Source organism: Anarrhichthys ocellatus, unplaced genomic scaffold (assembly GCF_004355925.1).
Source record: "Anarrhichthys ocellatus isolate YVR2014 unplaced genomic scaffold, GSC_Weel_1.0 scaffold106, whole genome shotgun sequence".
Taxonomy (NCBI): domain Eukaryota; kingdom Metazoa; phylum Chordata; class Actinopteri; order Perciformes; family Anarhichadidae; genus Anarrhichthys; species Anarrhichthys ocellatus.
The window spans coordinates 876,088-888,321 of record NW_022280136.1 but is presented as its reverse complement, the minus strand read 5'-3'; the positions used below and the strand labels follow the sequence as shown (position 1 = coordinate 888,321).

Genomic DNA, 12,234 nt, shown 5'->3' with positions numbered 1-12,234 from the left:
CTAAATCTCAGGAGGAAAGTGAATTTTTCAACATTGTCAAACTTGTAATGTTACAGCTGGTTGAGGTGGGTCTATTTTTTGCACTGTGTTGATAGTTTAATGTTATGCATCATCCACCATGTAAAATTATTTGTATGTGCAACATACTCTGGTGAAATAAACGGAACTAATTCTGATTCAGATTCTAATTTTATTTATTTAATTTGCTTATATCTGAAGTTTGAGTCGGGTGAAAAACACAACTGGACCAAAACACTTCAAGCCGCTACACACATATTTATTTACTTCAGGTTACATTACCTTTCATTAAGACTTCCCTTTGAAATATGACACTATCAAGAAGTACATTAGACAGAAAACATTCAGCAAAGTTCAGTAAGAGCTTTGTATTAGGCACTAGTGCGGAGTCCTGAACTCAAGCCAAAAAAAACCCCAAAAAAACTGTAGATACTTGTTATATTTAATTTTGATAAACACAGTAAAGATATGAATTTAACATCCTTAGGTCAAAGTGCATCAAGTAACCAAACTCTTATCACATACAACTGAATACACACTGTACAGATGTTAACTTGGCAGTCCATTTAAATACAAACAGCTTACTAATGGACAAATGGAATATATTTTGCTTATGCATCTTGCATTGTGGACAAACAGTACTGACTTCACTTAGATCTGGGACATATAGATACCGTGGGAAAAATCAAATGAGAGGACAGACTTTGTTTTTCGAGATCAAGAAATAGTGTTGTGACCCACAAAAGTAGTGTGATGTAAATGATTTTCCAAAAAAGCTTGTTTTACTAATAAATATTATTATGCTCCGTGACTTATCAAAATTGGGAAAAGAGAAGAGAAGAGAGAGGTCAAATTTGAGCGCGATGTTTGGCATCAGTTTGACTTCTGGTGTGTAATAGAGTCAAACTGTACAAAAGCGGGGATATCCGCATCAAGGCTTCTTCGCCCTCCAATCAGATACTTATATTTACCTAGATGACACAGCCTACCAGTGCACACTCAAGCAACAACTTAATGCAGTAGAAAAGACATTGTTGTGCCAAGGATGCTCGATATACAACATTTGGCACACCTGATTCTTCAGGAGCTACTTGATCCAAATACTACAGAAGCACTGAGCGGCAAGTAAGTGATTTTCTGGTGATCCATTTTCTAAGATGTGTTTCTAAGTGTTTATGGCTTAAGAACAAGTAAAAAAAAGGTTTTGCCAGGATCATTTTCCAAAGTTTAATTAACTCTTTTCTTTTTCATTTGTGAAACAGGTGAAAAAAAAGTTTTGGCCGGTGAGTTGAAGGGACTTTTGTCTAGATTAGTGTGCGATTATTGTAATACTCGTTTTGACCACAAGAGGCTGACATGCACCACTACCCCATTCTTTTTTTTAACTCTAAAACACGAGGTTCATATATTGTAATATAGTGTTATCAAGTTATGTACACTAAAACTCACCTGGAAGAAAACATACATGCTTTTAGTCTCTGCTAAAACCTGTTTTCACAGATGCAAAGAAAGTAACTATTGTTCTTGGCAAAACTTGTTTCCCCCCACCTGTTTCAAAGATGGAAAAGAAAATGAAAGGAACAATTGGAAAGATTATTCTGGCAAAACCTCTTTTTCTCATTTGCCTCGCAGGGCTTCTTTAAAATACTGAAGGTCCTGGATTGGAAGTATTACATTGATAAACTTAAACAATCAATATGATGTGCATGAATGTTAAACTCCTAACATCGATCAGCTGGATTTATTTTTACCGGAGAAGACGTATCACTCTGTTGATGTTGTTGGGACTACGAAAACATTCATCCCACAGTAGAGATACTACCGAAGATACTGTAGGACCAAAAGCAGCAACTCCAGGACAAACAGTTTCTGAGCTGCAGGCACTCTTTTTATATATTTATACTTCTGCGTGGCAGCTGTAGGCACGGCGCTGCCTCAAAAATGTAGCTTCCCACTGGGGCTCAATGTGGAGACAACTAGGAACTGTGATTGCTAAGTCTGGGCTTCTTGGGTTCTCGATTGAGACGAAGTGAGGAGGCGCCAGACCCCTTGCTATTTCTCTATCAAAGAGATATATTAAATCTGATTTGTTGCGATGCTATTTTCCTTTTACTGCATTGCGCCTTTACATTTACAATTGTCTTATTCTTTTTCATTCTGAAATAGAATAAATCAAGTGTAAATAAATCCTTTTGGGTGAAAGTTGACTGGTCTGTTCAGCAATCTAAGATGGATCGGATTGGTCATTAATGCTTGTCCGTGATTTTATTGATTTTACTGAACCAAACCTAAACTTTTATTTTCTGTAACTAGGTAATAACAGAGACATGTAACACCAGCTAGTCTGCTGGCAGCACACTGTATCAAGATGAGGGGGGCGGTGTTAAGACGTCAGCCTCAGGTTTAAGGTGTAGTGGGCGACCCCCCCTCGGTCAGGGTCTTGAAGTGGACGGACAGAGACTCCTCCTCTGGATTCGGCGGACGCCGGTACTCCTCCCTGGTGATGATGTAGCCCAGCAGCACCCCGAAGCACAGCAGCAGGATCCCCAAGACGTTGGCCAGCACCCCCTCAGGGGTGAACAGAGAGTAGGTTGACCTGGGTACATGGAGAGAGACGTACACAATGAGGAAACCCCATTCACCTCCGTAGTATCGCTGTGCTGGTAGAATGCTTTTGAGACAATTATCTCAAAAAAATTATTATAAATTATAAAATTATCTTTTTTTGTTTTGTTTGAATGACATGATTGAAGACATACATGATGCTGAAGAGGAGTTTCTCCGTGATGCCGATCAGGCTGCTCCCTATGGCCATAACCAGCAGCACCACACCACAGAACCCATGGATGGGGAGGTACGAGGCTCGTAACCATGACGACGCAACAGGAAACAGGAAGAACAGCAAACCCATCACCCACTGGGGGGGAAATGGAGGGATGAAAAGTTAGTGTTTACTGTTTTAATCTATATTACACTTTGTGTGTGTTTGTGGGTTCGTATTACTCATGTTATGGGGACCTATTGACACAACAACATTGTGGGGACTCGCCTTCTTTTTGGGGACAAAATGCAAGTCCCAATAATGTAAATCCTTATATTTTAGGGTCAAGACTTGGTTTAAGGTTAGGGTAAGGTTAGGATAAGGCAAGTAACCGTTATGGTTAGGGTTAGAGAAAGTCTCCAGGAAATGAATGCAAGTCAATGTAATGTCCTCTAAAGTGATGGAAACATGACTGTGTGTGAGTGTGTGTGTACCTGTATGCAGAATAAGACCATGGTAGCCATGCCGCACCAGCTGTGTAGAGAGTACATGTCTGGGATCTTTGCTGATCTGTGGGAATCAAACACAGCTACAAAACCTACACACAGACAGAGAGAAACAATGATTAGGGTATCTTTTTCTCTCCATCTCTCTCTCTCAAGATCTCTCACACAGAAATACACACTGGAATTAGCTTCTTCACATTCACAGACACACATTCCTACGATGCCACATTAAAACCATTGTAGGCTTTTTTTAAATTACAGAGCTTGGGGAGGGGAAAGATATTCCGAGAGAGAAAATCTGAAATCTGAGATTATAAAGTCATACATTTACAAGACAAAAATCTTAAATTGTCTGTGATTAAAGTCACAAATTTTCAAGAAAAAAAAACATGCTTTTTTGTCAAAGAACCATATTGCTTTACTTTACAAGGTTGGATCAACACAACAGAATGTATGCCTTTATAATCTCAGAGAATATTAGAGATTTTTTTCTCATAAATCTGTGGGTATTTTCTCGTAAATTAACCACTTAAATCTCAGAGAATATCAAATTTCTTTTTCTTGTATATTTTTTCTCAGAATAATATCCCTCTCTCCAGACTCTGTAATTCGTTTTTCGTTATTGTTTTATCTACAATGACCCTCATACACCGTCGTACAGCTCTCTCTTACCTATGATGCTGATGATGAGGGCCAGCAGGTGAATGATGCCATGAAGCATCTTAATGTTCCTCTTGGTCTCATTTCGAAATACTCTGTAGACCAGGATGGCTGCAGAGAGGGGGAGAAAGAGAGAGGTGAATTTACCAATAATTCAATGAACTTTGTCTTCAGAAAACACCGTCAGCACTGTTTTTATGTGAGACGCAGTGTTTCAGTACCGGCCCTTCGCCATTGAATTCACAATGTGAAACAACACATCTTTATACAAAAGCCACAGGCTGTAACAACCAATCAAAGAGGGGAACCAAAACACAGAAGACAACTCACATATCATGATTGATTTTTAAAAAAGACAAAGACAAACAGTACGTCACAAATAAAGTAATACAGACAATAATAGACCAAAAGAAAGTTCCTTAATACAAGATTATATGGGGAATGCAAAAGAGTGATTTTGAGTGACACCAACAAATAAGTTTGATCACACTGGGAAAATTGAAAAATTCAGTGAATATTATTACTAATATTACACAAAATATCAAGTCAATATTTCAAGTGAAAACTATCAAGTAAAGAGTATAACATCCACAATATCCTCAACATATGGCCAGTATCTTAATGCCCAAATATTGGAGACCATTGTAACAAAAATTTAAATATATAAAGAGCAGCAGAAGGAAAACACCGTATAAAAAACCTCTTTAAATTAGTAAAAAACAACGTAACTGAAAACAGGGAACATGAAAGTTTGCAGAGGGACTGTCTATATATTTATATATTTCTAGTAAATATGCAAGATATGCGCTGTAATAATGAATGAGACATGAACATATACAAACATTATGTGATTACAGCATATATAAAAGGTGTAAAGATGTGCCAATAGGCCTACAGAGAGCATACATACATTGTGTGCAGAAAGCGAGCCCTTTGAGCCATTTTCTTTAATTTGGAGAAAAAGGTTAAACTGAACACAATTGTTAATTGTGTCCTTTTTAAAATCCTTTCTTTAAGCTACTAAGCAGCTTTAAGCAGTTTTCAATGTGATTCAGTGCTTTCAGAGCGAGCATGAAGACTGCAGTGTATCTGATTCCAAAAATAAATGATCACATGACAATTACAGTATATGTGAGGTCTTTCAGAAAATAATCTTGTAGCCATGTCCACTCTTCATGATTCAGGTGTTAAAATATAGAGAGCTGTTGACGTGACGCAATTCTGAAGGCTAACTCAGGAAGTTAGTTCCCTCGACAAAAAGCCAATGGGATTTTTCCATCGGATCATTGCAGAAAATAACCTCGGTGGCCAACAAATGTTTATGATACTCACATTTTCTCCAGCAACATAATCTTCACAAATTAACACCACTTTTATGATTTTTTTGGAGCGTGAATGCAATCTGCAGAAGTAGAAAGCTAACGTTAGGCTGTAAAACAACTACACCATGGTCGCATTAGCGAGTGTTAACGCAACGAGGCTGTGAAGGCAGACTAGTCGGGGTGATGGCGTTTAGCCACTTGTTAGAAACTGTCTTTTCTAAGACACCTAAAAGCTTAAAAATTTACAAGACAGGTATCTACTGTTGTAGTTTATGTCTGCGAACAAAACATTAAAATATCTTAAGCTTGCTTGCTACATTTATCTGGCAAGCTAACCGCTAACCATGCTAACAATCGAGCCGCTTTCTATTTTCTCTGTCCGCTTTGTTTTCAGGACTGTACATAACTTCATTCAATTGAGATCTACCGAAGAGAGAAAAAAAACTCTCAAAGCTAACACGCTTGCTAACTGTTGCTAACTGTCGGCAAGAAAGCTCGTTAGCTCGGTCGCTGCGGGAAAAATAAGTTTGCACAGTTAATTCGCCGCTGTCATGAGAAGGTTAAACAAAGAGTGCTAATGAGATATAGGATAGCTTTTTCCATTTTTGACTCTCGGGCTCTGTCCTCTGCTTTTCAGAGTTCTTGTTTATATATTATGAACCTTTTCTGTCACATTGACCACAAACCACGCCTTTTTTAATTCCCAAAAGAGGTATTTACTGTTGAAATGAATGTTTTTAGAACAAAACGTTAAAATCTCTTTGGCTTGTGTAAACCACAGACATTATTTCAGTTATCTAACCAAAAACCCATTGACTTTGAGACGACGGAACCTGAAGTGCTAAATATCATATTTTAAGAAGCCAGAGATGCTGATTAAGTGTGTACAGTATATACTGTCAAATGTATCCACATTAGCGTGGAAGTAGCTTGAGGCAACAAACACAGACTTAATCACAGGGAATCAGCTTTGAGGTGTATTTTTGTGAGTGTGTGTTAGGACCCCCCCTGGGTATTTCCATAACCCGCCTTGTCCCCGTCTAATGTCCAGCTGACCTTTTCGCTTTTATCGCACTAATGCAATCCAGCTCTGCAACAGACAGCTGTGAACCAGTTGAACTAATCTGGTTACTGTCATTAGCAAAAGTACCCAAGGGCTGCAGGCACGAAGCGGAGAGCAGGAAAGACGGCAACATCTCGCATTGTCTTTATTTCCGGGACCGCAGAGGTCACTGGGGATTTGCTGCAGTGTGTATCATAAGACAGATCATAACTTAGCTAAGTTACAGTTTCCTCCCACATGTTCCAAGTTATCAAAGAGAAAGAAATAGAGAGGGGCAAAACACAAAAGGCTAATTGTGAAAGCACACTTTTGGACAGTCTTCATGGTGTTATAGCTGATAAATGGTGCTTAAATTGCCTGGTCACACCAGGAAGTAGCACAGTGAATTTCCTCCGCTCATGCTGGTGAATTATTTGGTTCTAGAGGCTTGGTGACGCGGGGGCTACTCACGAGGCTAGTTGGAGAACTACTGTAGCTGGCAAGTGCTAGCCGGTCGCAACAGCTCTTCACGTTACTTCCTATTTTCTCTGTCTGTCTCTTGTTTTCACGACTGTACGTCACTTCATTCAGTTAAGAACTACTGAAGAAAGATTTTAAAGCTCACAAGCTTGCTAACAGTTGCTAATTGTCAGTTAGCAAACTTGTTATCTCGGTCCTTAAGGGAACAATGAGTTCACTGATTTTGTTTTTGAAATATGTTTTTTTTTTATCATCGACCGCTGTCTCAGAACTGTAGCAGTTTATACTGCAACAAGAGAAGGTTAAACAAAGTTGCGACACTGCTAATGAGATATACGTTAGCGTCCTCCATTTTGGTCTCCTTTGTTTTTCAGAGTTCCTGTTGATTTTTTACATATTATAAATCGTTTCTGTCAGATTGACCACAAACCTAAAAGGTCCAAATGGTCTCTAAAGCTTTCATCATCCTCAGGGTGGCAGCATGTATGCTAAATAAATAATAAAAAACACACAAATAACCATCAAAACTAGGACCTCTAGTTTGTGATGTGGTTATATTCTTAACGTTAGCATATGTTAGCATACATGCTCCTCTGGACCCCTTCAGCTCTTAAGCTGAAGAAGAGGCTGCTCAGTTTGCTGACTGTCTCTTCCCGGATGGGCCAATCTTGTCAAAGCTTCACTGGATACGTCTCATAAACACACACAGACACAGACAGACAGACACAAAACCGGCATGTTCAATGATTCAAACCATTTCTGCTTATCTCTGTTTAAATCAAACTTGCTGGGTGGGGGTGGGGGACTGATGGATGTCTGGGTAGCGTTAGCTTAATGCAACAGGTCAGCAACACGGCGCCCGAGGCTAAGACACACATGCGGACACTCATAAGCAGAGACACACACCAACAGAGTGACTACAGCATCCACGTAAAGCTGACCTCTGCTTCCAGTTTCACTCAATTTCATGAAACTTACGTGGTGTAACCATGATTAGTTGCTAATTGGACTGTAAACATCGAGCAGCGCACAGAAAAAGGAAGTCTTGTTCCCGGGTATGCGCTGGCTACACTGAAAACCCTTGTCCCAATAGAGGCTTATCTGTCGTCACACATAGCCGATGGGTTCCGAGCTAATTGGTAATTGGCCCGTTGCTGTATGTTGAAGAAATAGTTTTATTTTCAGTCGTCTTTCATCACTGTGAAAGGGTTTTGTGAGAAGAATCCACGGAAAACACCCAAACTGGATAACGCCGTGGTAGCGAACAAGGTAGCCACGCCCTAAAACATACCCTGCTTTATTGTGTATTTATATTTAAATGGGACCATAACTTACTCAATAAACATCATGCTGTCTTGAAGAAGACTTGAAACTAGCGATTGAGACCATAAACTCATGTTTACTGAGGTAATACTATGAGAAGTAGAGTCATTTTCTCATAGACTTCTATACAATCTGACTTTTTTTTGCGACTCAAGGAGTCGCTCCCTGCTGGCCATTAGAAAGAATGCAAGTTCCTGGCACTTCTGCATTGGCTTCTTTCTTGCTCCTGTAATGAAAGATATCCTTAAAGATGTTAAGAAAATAAATGAGATGATAAAACAGGAATGAAAATCATACCCCATATAGCACTCTCGACACAATCTAGCAGACCTAGGTAACGTGGCCTAACCTAGGTAACTCTACATTTTCCTCATGGAGCGACAGCGGTCGCGCCGATCGGTGGCCGACTCACCGTCGCCCTGCAGGAAGACCAGCCCCAACACCATGCACAGAGGGTGCAGGTTAAACTCCAGCTCCGAGCCATCCCAGGCGAAGCCGCCGCGGAAGTGGCCCATCCACACGCCGGTCAGCACCACAGCCGCCAGACCCACCACCTGCGACGCTCCCACCAGCCATGGGAACACAGAGCGAGCATGACGCGGGGCCGCTTCATCCATGATCTGAGAAAGATTAACAGGAAGGTTACCGAGTATCTATTTAAAAAAGAAAAATAATAATAATTTACAATACATTGAATTATGAAGCTAAGGCTGAAGTAATCCAGTTTCTTTAGCAGAAATTTAGATATGACTTTTTATTTTTTTTAACGCCCTCTTTCAATGAGAGTTGTACAAGTAGCCAAGCCTACTGAGAATAACTTGAGTACTACTTTCAACTCAAAATCAAGTTTGACTGGATGTCACAAATTACAGAACAAACAAATTGCAAAAAGTACAATTGGGACCACGGCTACTTAACCGCAGAAAACAATTTCACAATAATAAGTCAATTTTCAGTGAAATACAATGCGCAGAGCCACTTCAAAATAAAACTATTGAGTGGGGAAAACACACACACGCACACACACTGCATTATGCTGCTTTTATCTCGTTTTCCAGCAGCCGAAAAGTCCGACAATACAAACGCGACGTCGAGAGAACGCGTCAGGAAGTGTCGAACGTCACTGACGGGAGTTACACGGGAACACGGGCAGAAATTACCCAAAACCGAACGGACATCCGTCAGGCTCGCCACATCATTGCAATAAGCTTCTCGTGGCAAACACCACACGGCACAGCCCGATGTAAAAGTCGTTATTTGCATTAATTATCATTAATGCAACCATAGTTTAAGGGGTATTAAAGGAAAAATGACAGTGACATGACAAGCCACCGTGACGTTTACGCCGTTACCTGTCACTTTAATTTGACTCTGTTGTTTAACTTGTGACAGTAGTTCCATTAAAAAAAGAAGAGGGGTAAATGGGTAGGAATAATAAGGAGTGAGGTACTTACTGCGCTGTGTCTCTGCTCTGCTGAGGAAGTCCTGTTTATATCTGCAGATCCGCCTTCCTTCTCCCTCTGACCGTGCAAGACTGTATGCGTGCGTACAGGCGTGCGTGCAGGCGCGCGTTTGTTTGTGTGTTTTGGATGCCCTCCCGAAAAGCCCAACCCATGTGACAGCGGGACTAAGTAGGAAATGACAAAGTGCAGTGTTGTACAGCCTATTACTATTATTATTTATTTATTTTATCATTATCATCAATATTTTCATTAGAATTTTGTATTATTATAGCCCTCTTTTAGGTTGCTACGTTCTTATAAACAATTACTTTGTTGCAGTGAAATTTATATATATATAGAAACACTTGAAACCATAAATAAATGTAATAATGACCAAGGGCCCTTGAGTCCGACTCGTGATGAAACGTTACAATAACATCGAGAGAGAGCGAGAGATAGAGAGAGGGGGGTGTTTGGCTACGTGGATTGATGACTAACGGCTCCAGTGTAAAGGGTTGTTGCCTTGACAACGCTGGATGGGAGGGGAGAGGATGGGGGGGGAGACTGTGGAGGAGAGCGAAAGGAGGATGGGAGTGTCTGTGAGTCGGCTTCTCAGAGGAGGACAATCAGCGGCTGAGTGAATGTGTTGCCAAGACACTGCTTATACAACACCTCCTCATACCATTAGTATCACAGTAACAACCACCACTGCTCACGAGACCACCGACCACAGGCATTGGAAATTATTAATTTTTTTTAAATTACATGATTTTTAAACAAAATATTGTGAAATAGTTGAAAAAAAAAAATCTATATATTTATATTCTAAAATCTTTTGTTAAATATATTTTATAGATATTGTGCAGATTCTATATGTATATAATATATATTAAAAAATATATTTAAATTAGTAAAAAATATCAAAAAAAAACATTTGAATAAATACCCCAAAAATCTTATGGTTCCCAATTCTCCCAAATCAATAAGATATATCCTTATACAAAACATGTCCATAAAAGAGGCATCAAGTACATCCTCTGTTGTTTGAATACCACGACTACTGCTATACTCTCACTATTACTATACCTTCCACCGATAATGCTCATGAAATCCGCCTGTTTCCATTTATTCTCCATTGAATTGTAAAGCCTATATGGAGCTGGATAATCAAAGCAGACTGATATGGGGACCCACGAGATGGAAAAGTTTTAAGATGCCGCTTAAATTGTTTTCCCTTCAAATAACTTTTGTGCACATCATGCACACTGATGAGAGTTTCAGTCCCTCCGGATTTTCCTGAAATTCTACACCACGTGTCCATAACAGCATATTGTTTGGTGCTGTATGATATGATATATTTTTTCATGGGATTTCACGGTTAGGACCCAATAGCAAGACCACAGGAGACAGAAGTTGGTATAAACAGGTTTTATTTAGCCTGAATAAGATGACAGGAAGGTGTGGAGCCCGTGGTCCGACACCAGAGAGTAGGCAGATCGATGGTGTGAGTCCCGTGGCTCGACACCGGAGGGCTGGCAGCTTGACAGCGTGATGTCCCGTGGCTCGACACCAGAGAGTAGGCAGATCGACGGTGTGAGTCCTGTGGCTCGACACCGGAGGGCTGGTAGCTTGATGGCGTGATGTCCCGTGGCTCGACACCGGAGAGATGGCAGCTTCACGGCGTGAGTAGTCCGCTAACACAACAGAGGGCAGAGCGGCGGTGTGTAGTCCGTTAACACAACGGAGGGCAGAGCAGCGGTGTGTAGTCCGTTAACACCACGGAGGGCAGAGCGGCAGTGAGTAGTCCGTAAAAACAAAGGAGGGCACGGGGGATTCCCGGACCGGCGGACACCGTAGGCAGGCGCTCGAGGCCGAAGATGCAACGGGGCTGAAGCAGGTGAAAGACGGTACAACCTGACAACCCCAGACTGCAGGACCAGAGTTTATATAGTGCCAGGGGAAGCGTTAGTGGGACCTGAGTCTGGTGTGTCAGCCTGCAGGAGGTAATCGGCTGGAGTGGCTGCAGCTGTGTGGCCATGGGAGGTGTCTGGTCTGACAGGGATCCTGACATATTTGGGAAGCTATGCTGATATGTTGCTTGTAAAGTTGATATCAACTGTATATTTTTGCCTCCAGAACATTTTTCAGCTCATTAAACTGTCATGCGTCATATTTTATTTGCTATATGCTGTCTTGCGTCTGTTAAATCTGAATCTGCACAATAACCACTGACCCTATCAGTAAACAAGTCGAAATTGTGTTAATTTATCTATTTACAAGTTATTTGACAGGGACTACATATAATAAACACACATTTGAATACATAAAATCTGATGCATTATACAGAGATATATAGCAAAAAGAACATCATATACATAACTACTGCTCACAATGGACATAGTCATTGTTAAAATATTAAAAATGAAATCAAAATGTATGCTTGCATTCCAGATTCTCCCACACCGTAAAGAAAAACAGTAAACATTTGAGGGAAGTTTTGATTTTGGAATATGTTTTTGCGGCTTTGATGTGCTCTATGTGAGGGCAGTTGGGGTAACAGCATCCCAGCATCCCATGACAGCATCCCAGCATCCTCCCTTCCTCTCCTCTTGGGGGCACTGTGGTCTTGGACAACTCGCTCCGAGAGCAGCGTGAAGTGCAGCCATTCAGTGCAGCAGCA

General features: G+C 40.7%; 1 protein-coding gene across 1 annotated transcript; it reads right to left on the bottom strand.

The window, feature by feature from the left end:
• Positions 1-285: 285 nt before the first annotated feature.
• Positions 286-9,727, bottom strand: cyb561 (cytochrome b561). The gene is made up of 6 exons (XM_031876262.1): positions 9,567-9,727; positions 8,525-8,732; positions 3,958-4,056; positions 3,274-3,377; positions 2,778-2,935; positions 286-2,614 (listed from the first exon to the last, which is right to left on the bottom strand). The coding sequence occupies exons 2-6, from the start codon at positions 8,727-8,729 to the stop codon at positions 2,422-2,424; spliced, it is 759 nt and encodes a 252-aa protein (XP_031732122.1). The 5' UTR covers positions 8,730-8,732; positions 9,567-9,727; the 3' UTR covers positions 286-2,421.
• Between the last annotated feature and the right edge of the window lie 2,507 nt (positions 9,728-12,234).

What these genes read in the sequence shown, in the direction of transcription:
- cyb561 (XM_031876262.1), bottom strand. Translation starts at nt 8,729, where the DNA reads ATGGATGAAGCGGCCCCGCGTCATGCTCGCTCTGTGTTCCCATGGCTG. An exon ending in TGGTCTTATTCTGCATACAG is followed by an intron (nt 2,936 to 3,273) that starts GTACACACACAC and finishes TTTCCCCCCCAG; the next exon opens with TGGGTGATGGGTTTGCTGTT. An exon ending in AAACTCCTCTTCAGCATCAT is followed by an intron (nt 2,615 to 2,777) that starts GTATGTCTTCAA and finishes CCATGTACCCAG; the next exon opens with GTCAACCTACTCTCTGTTCA.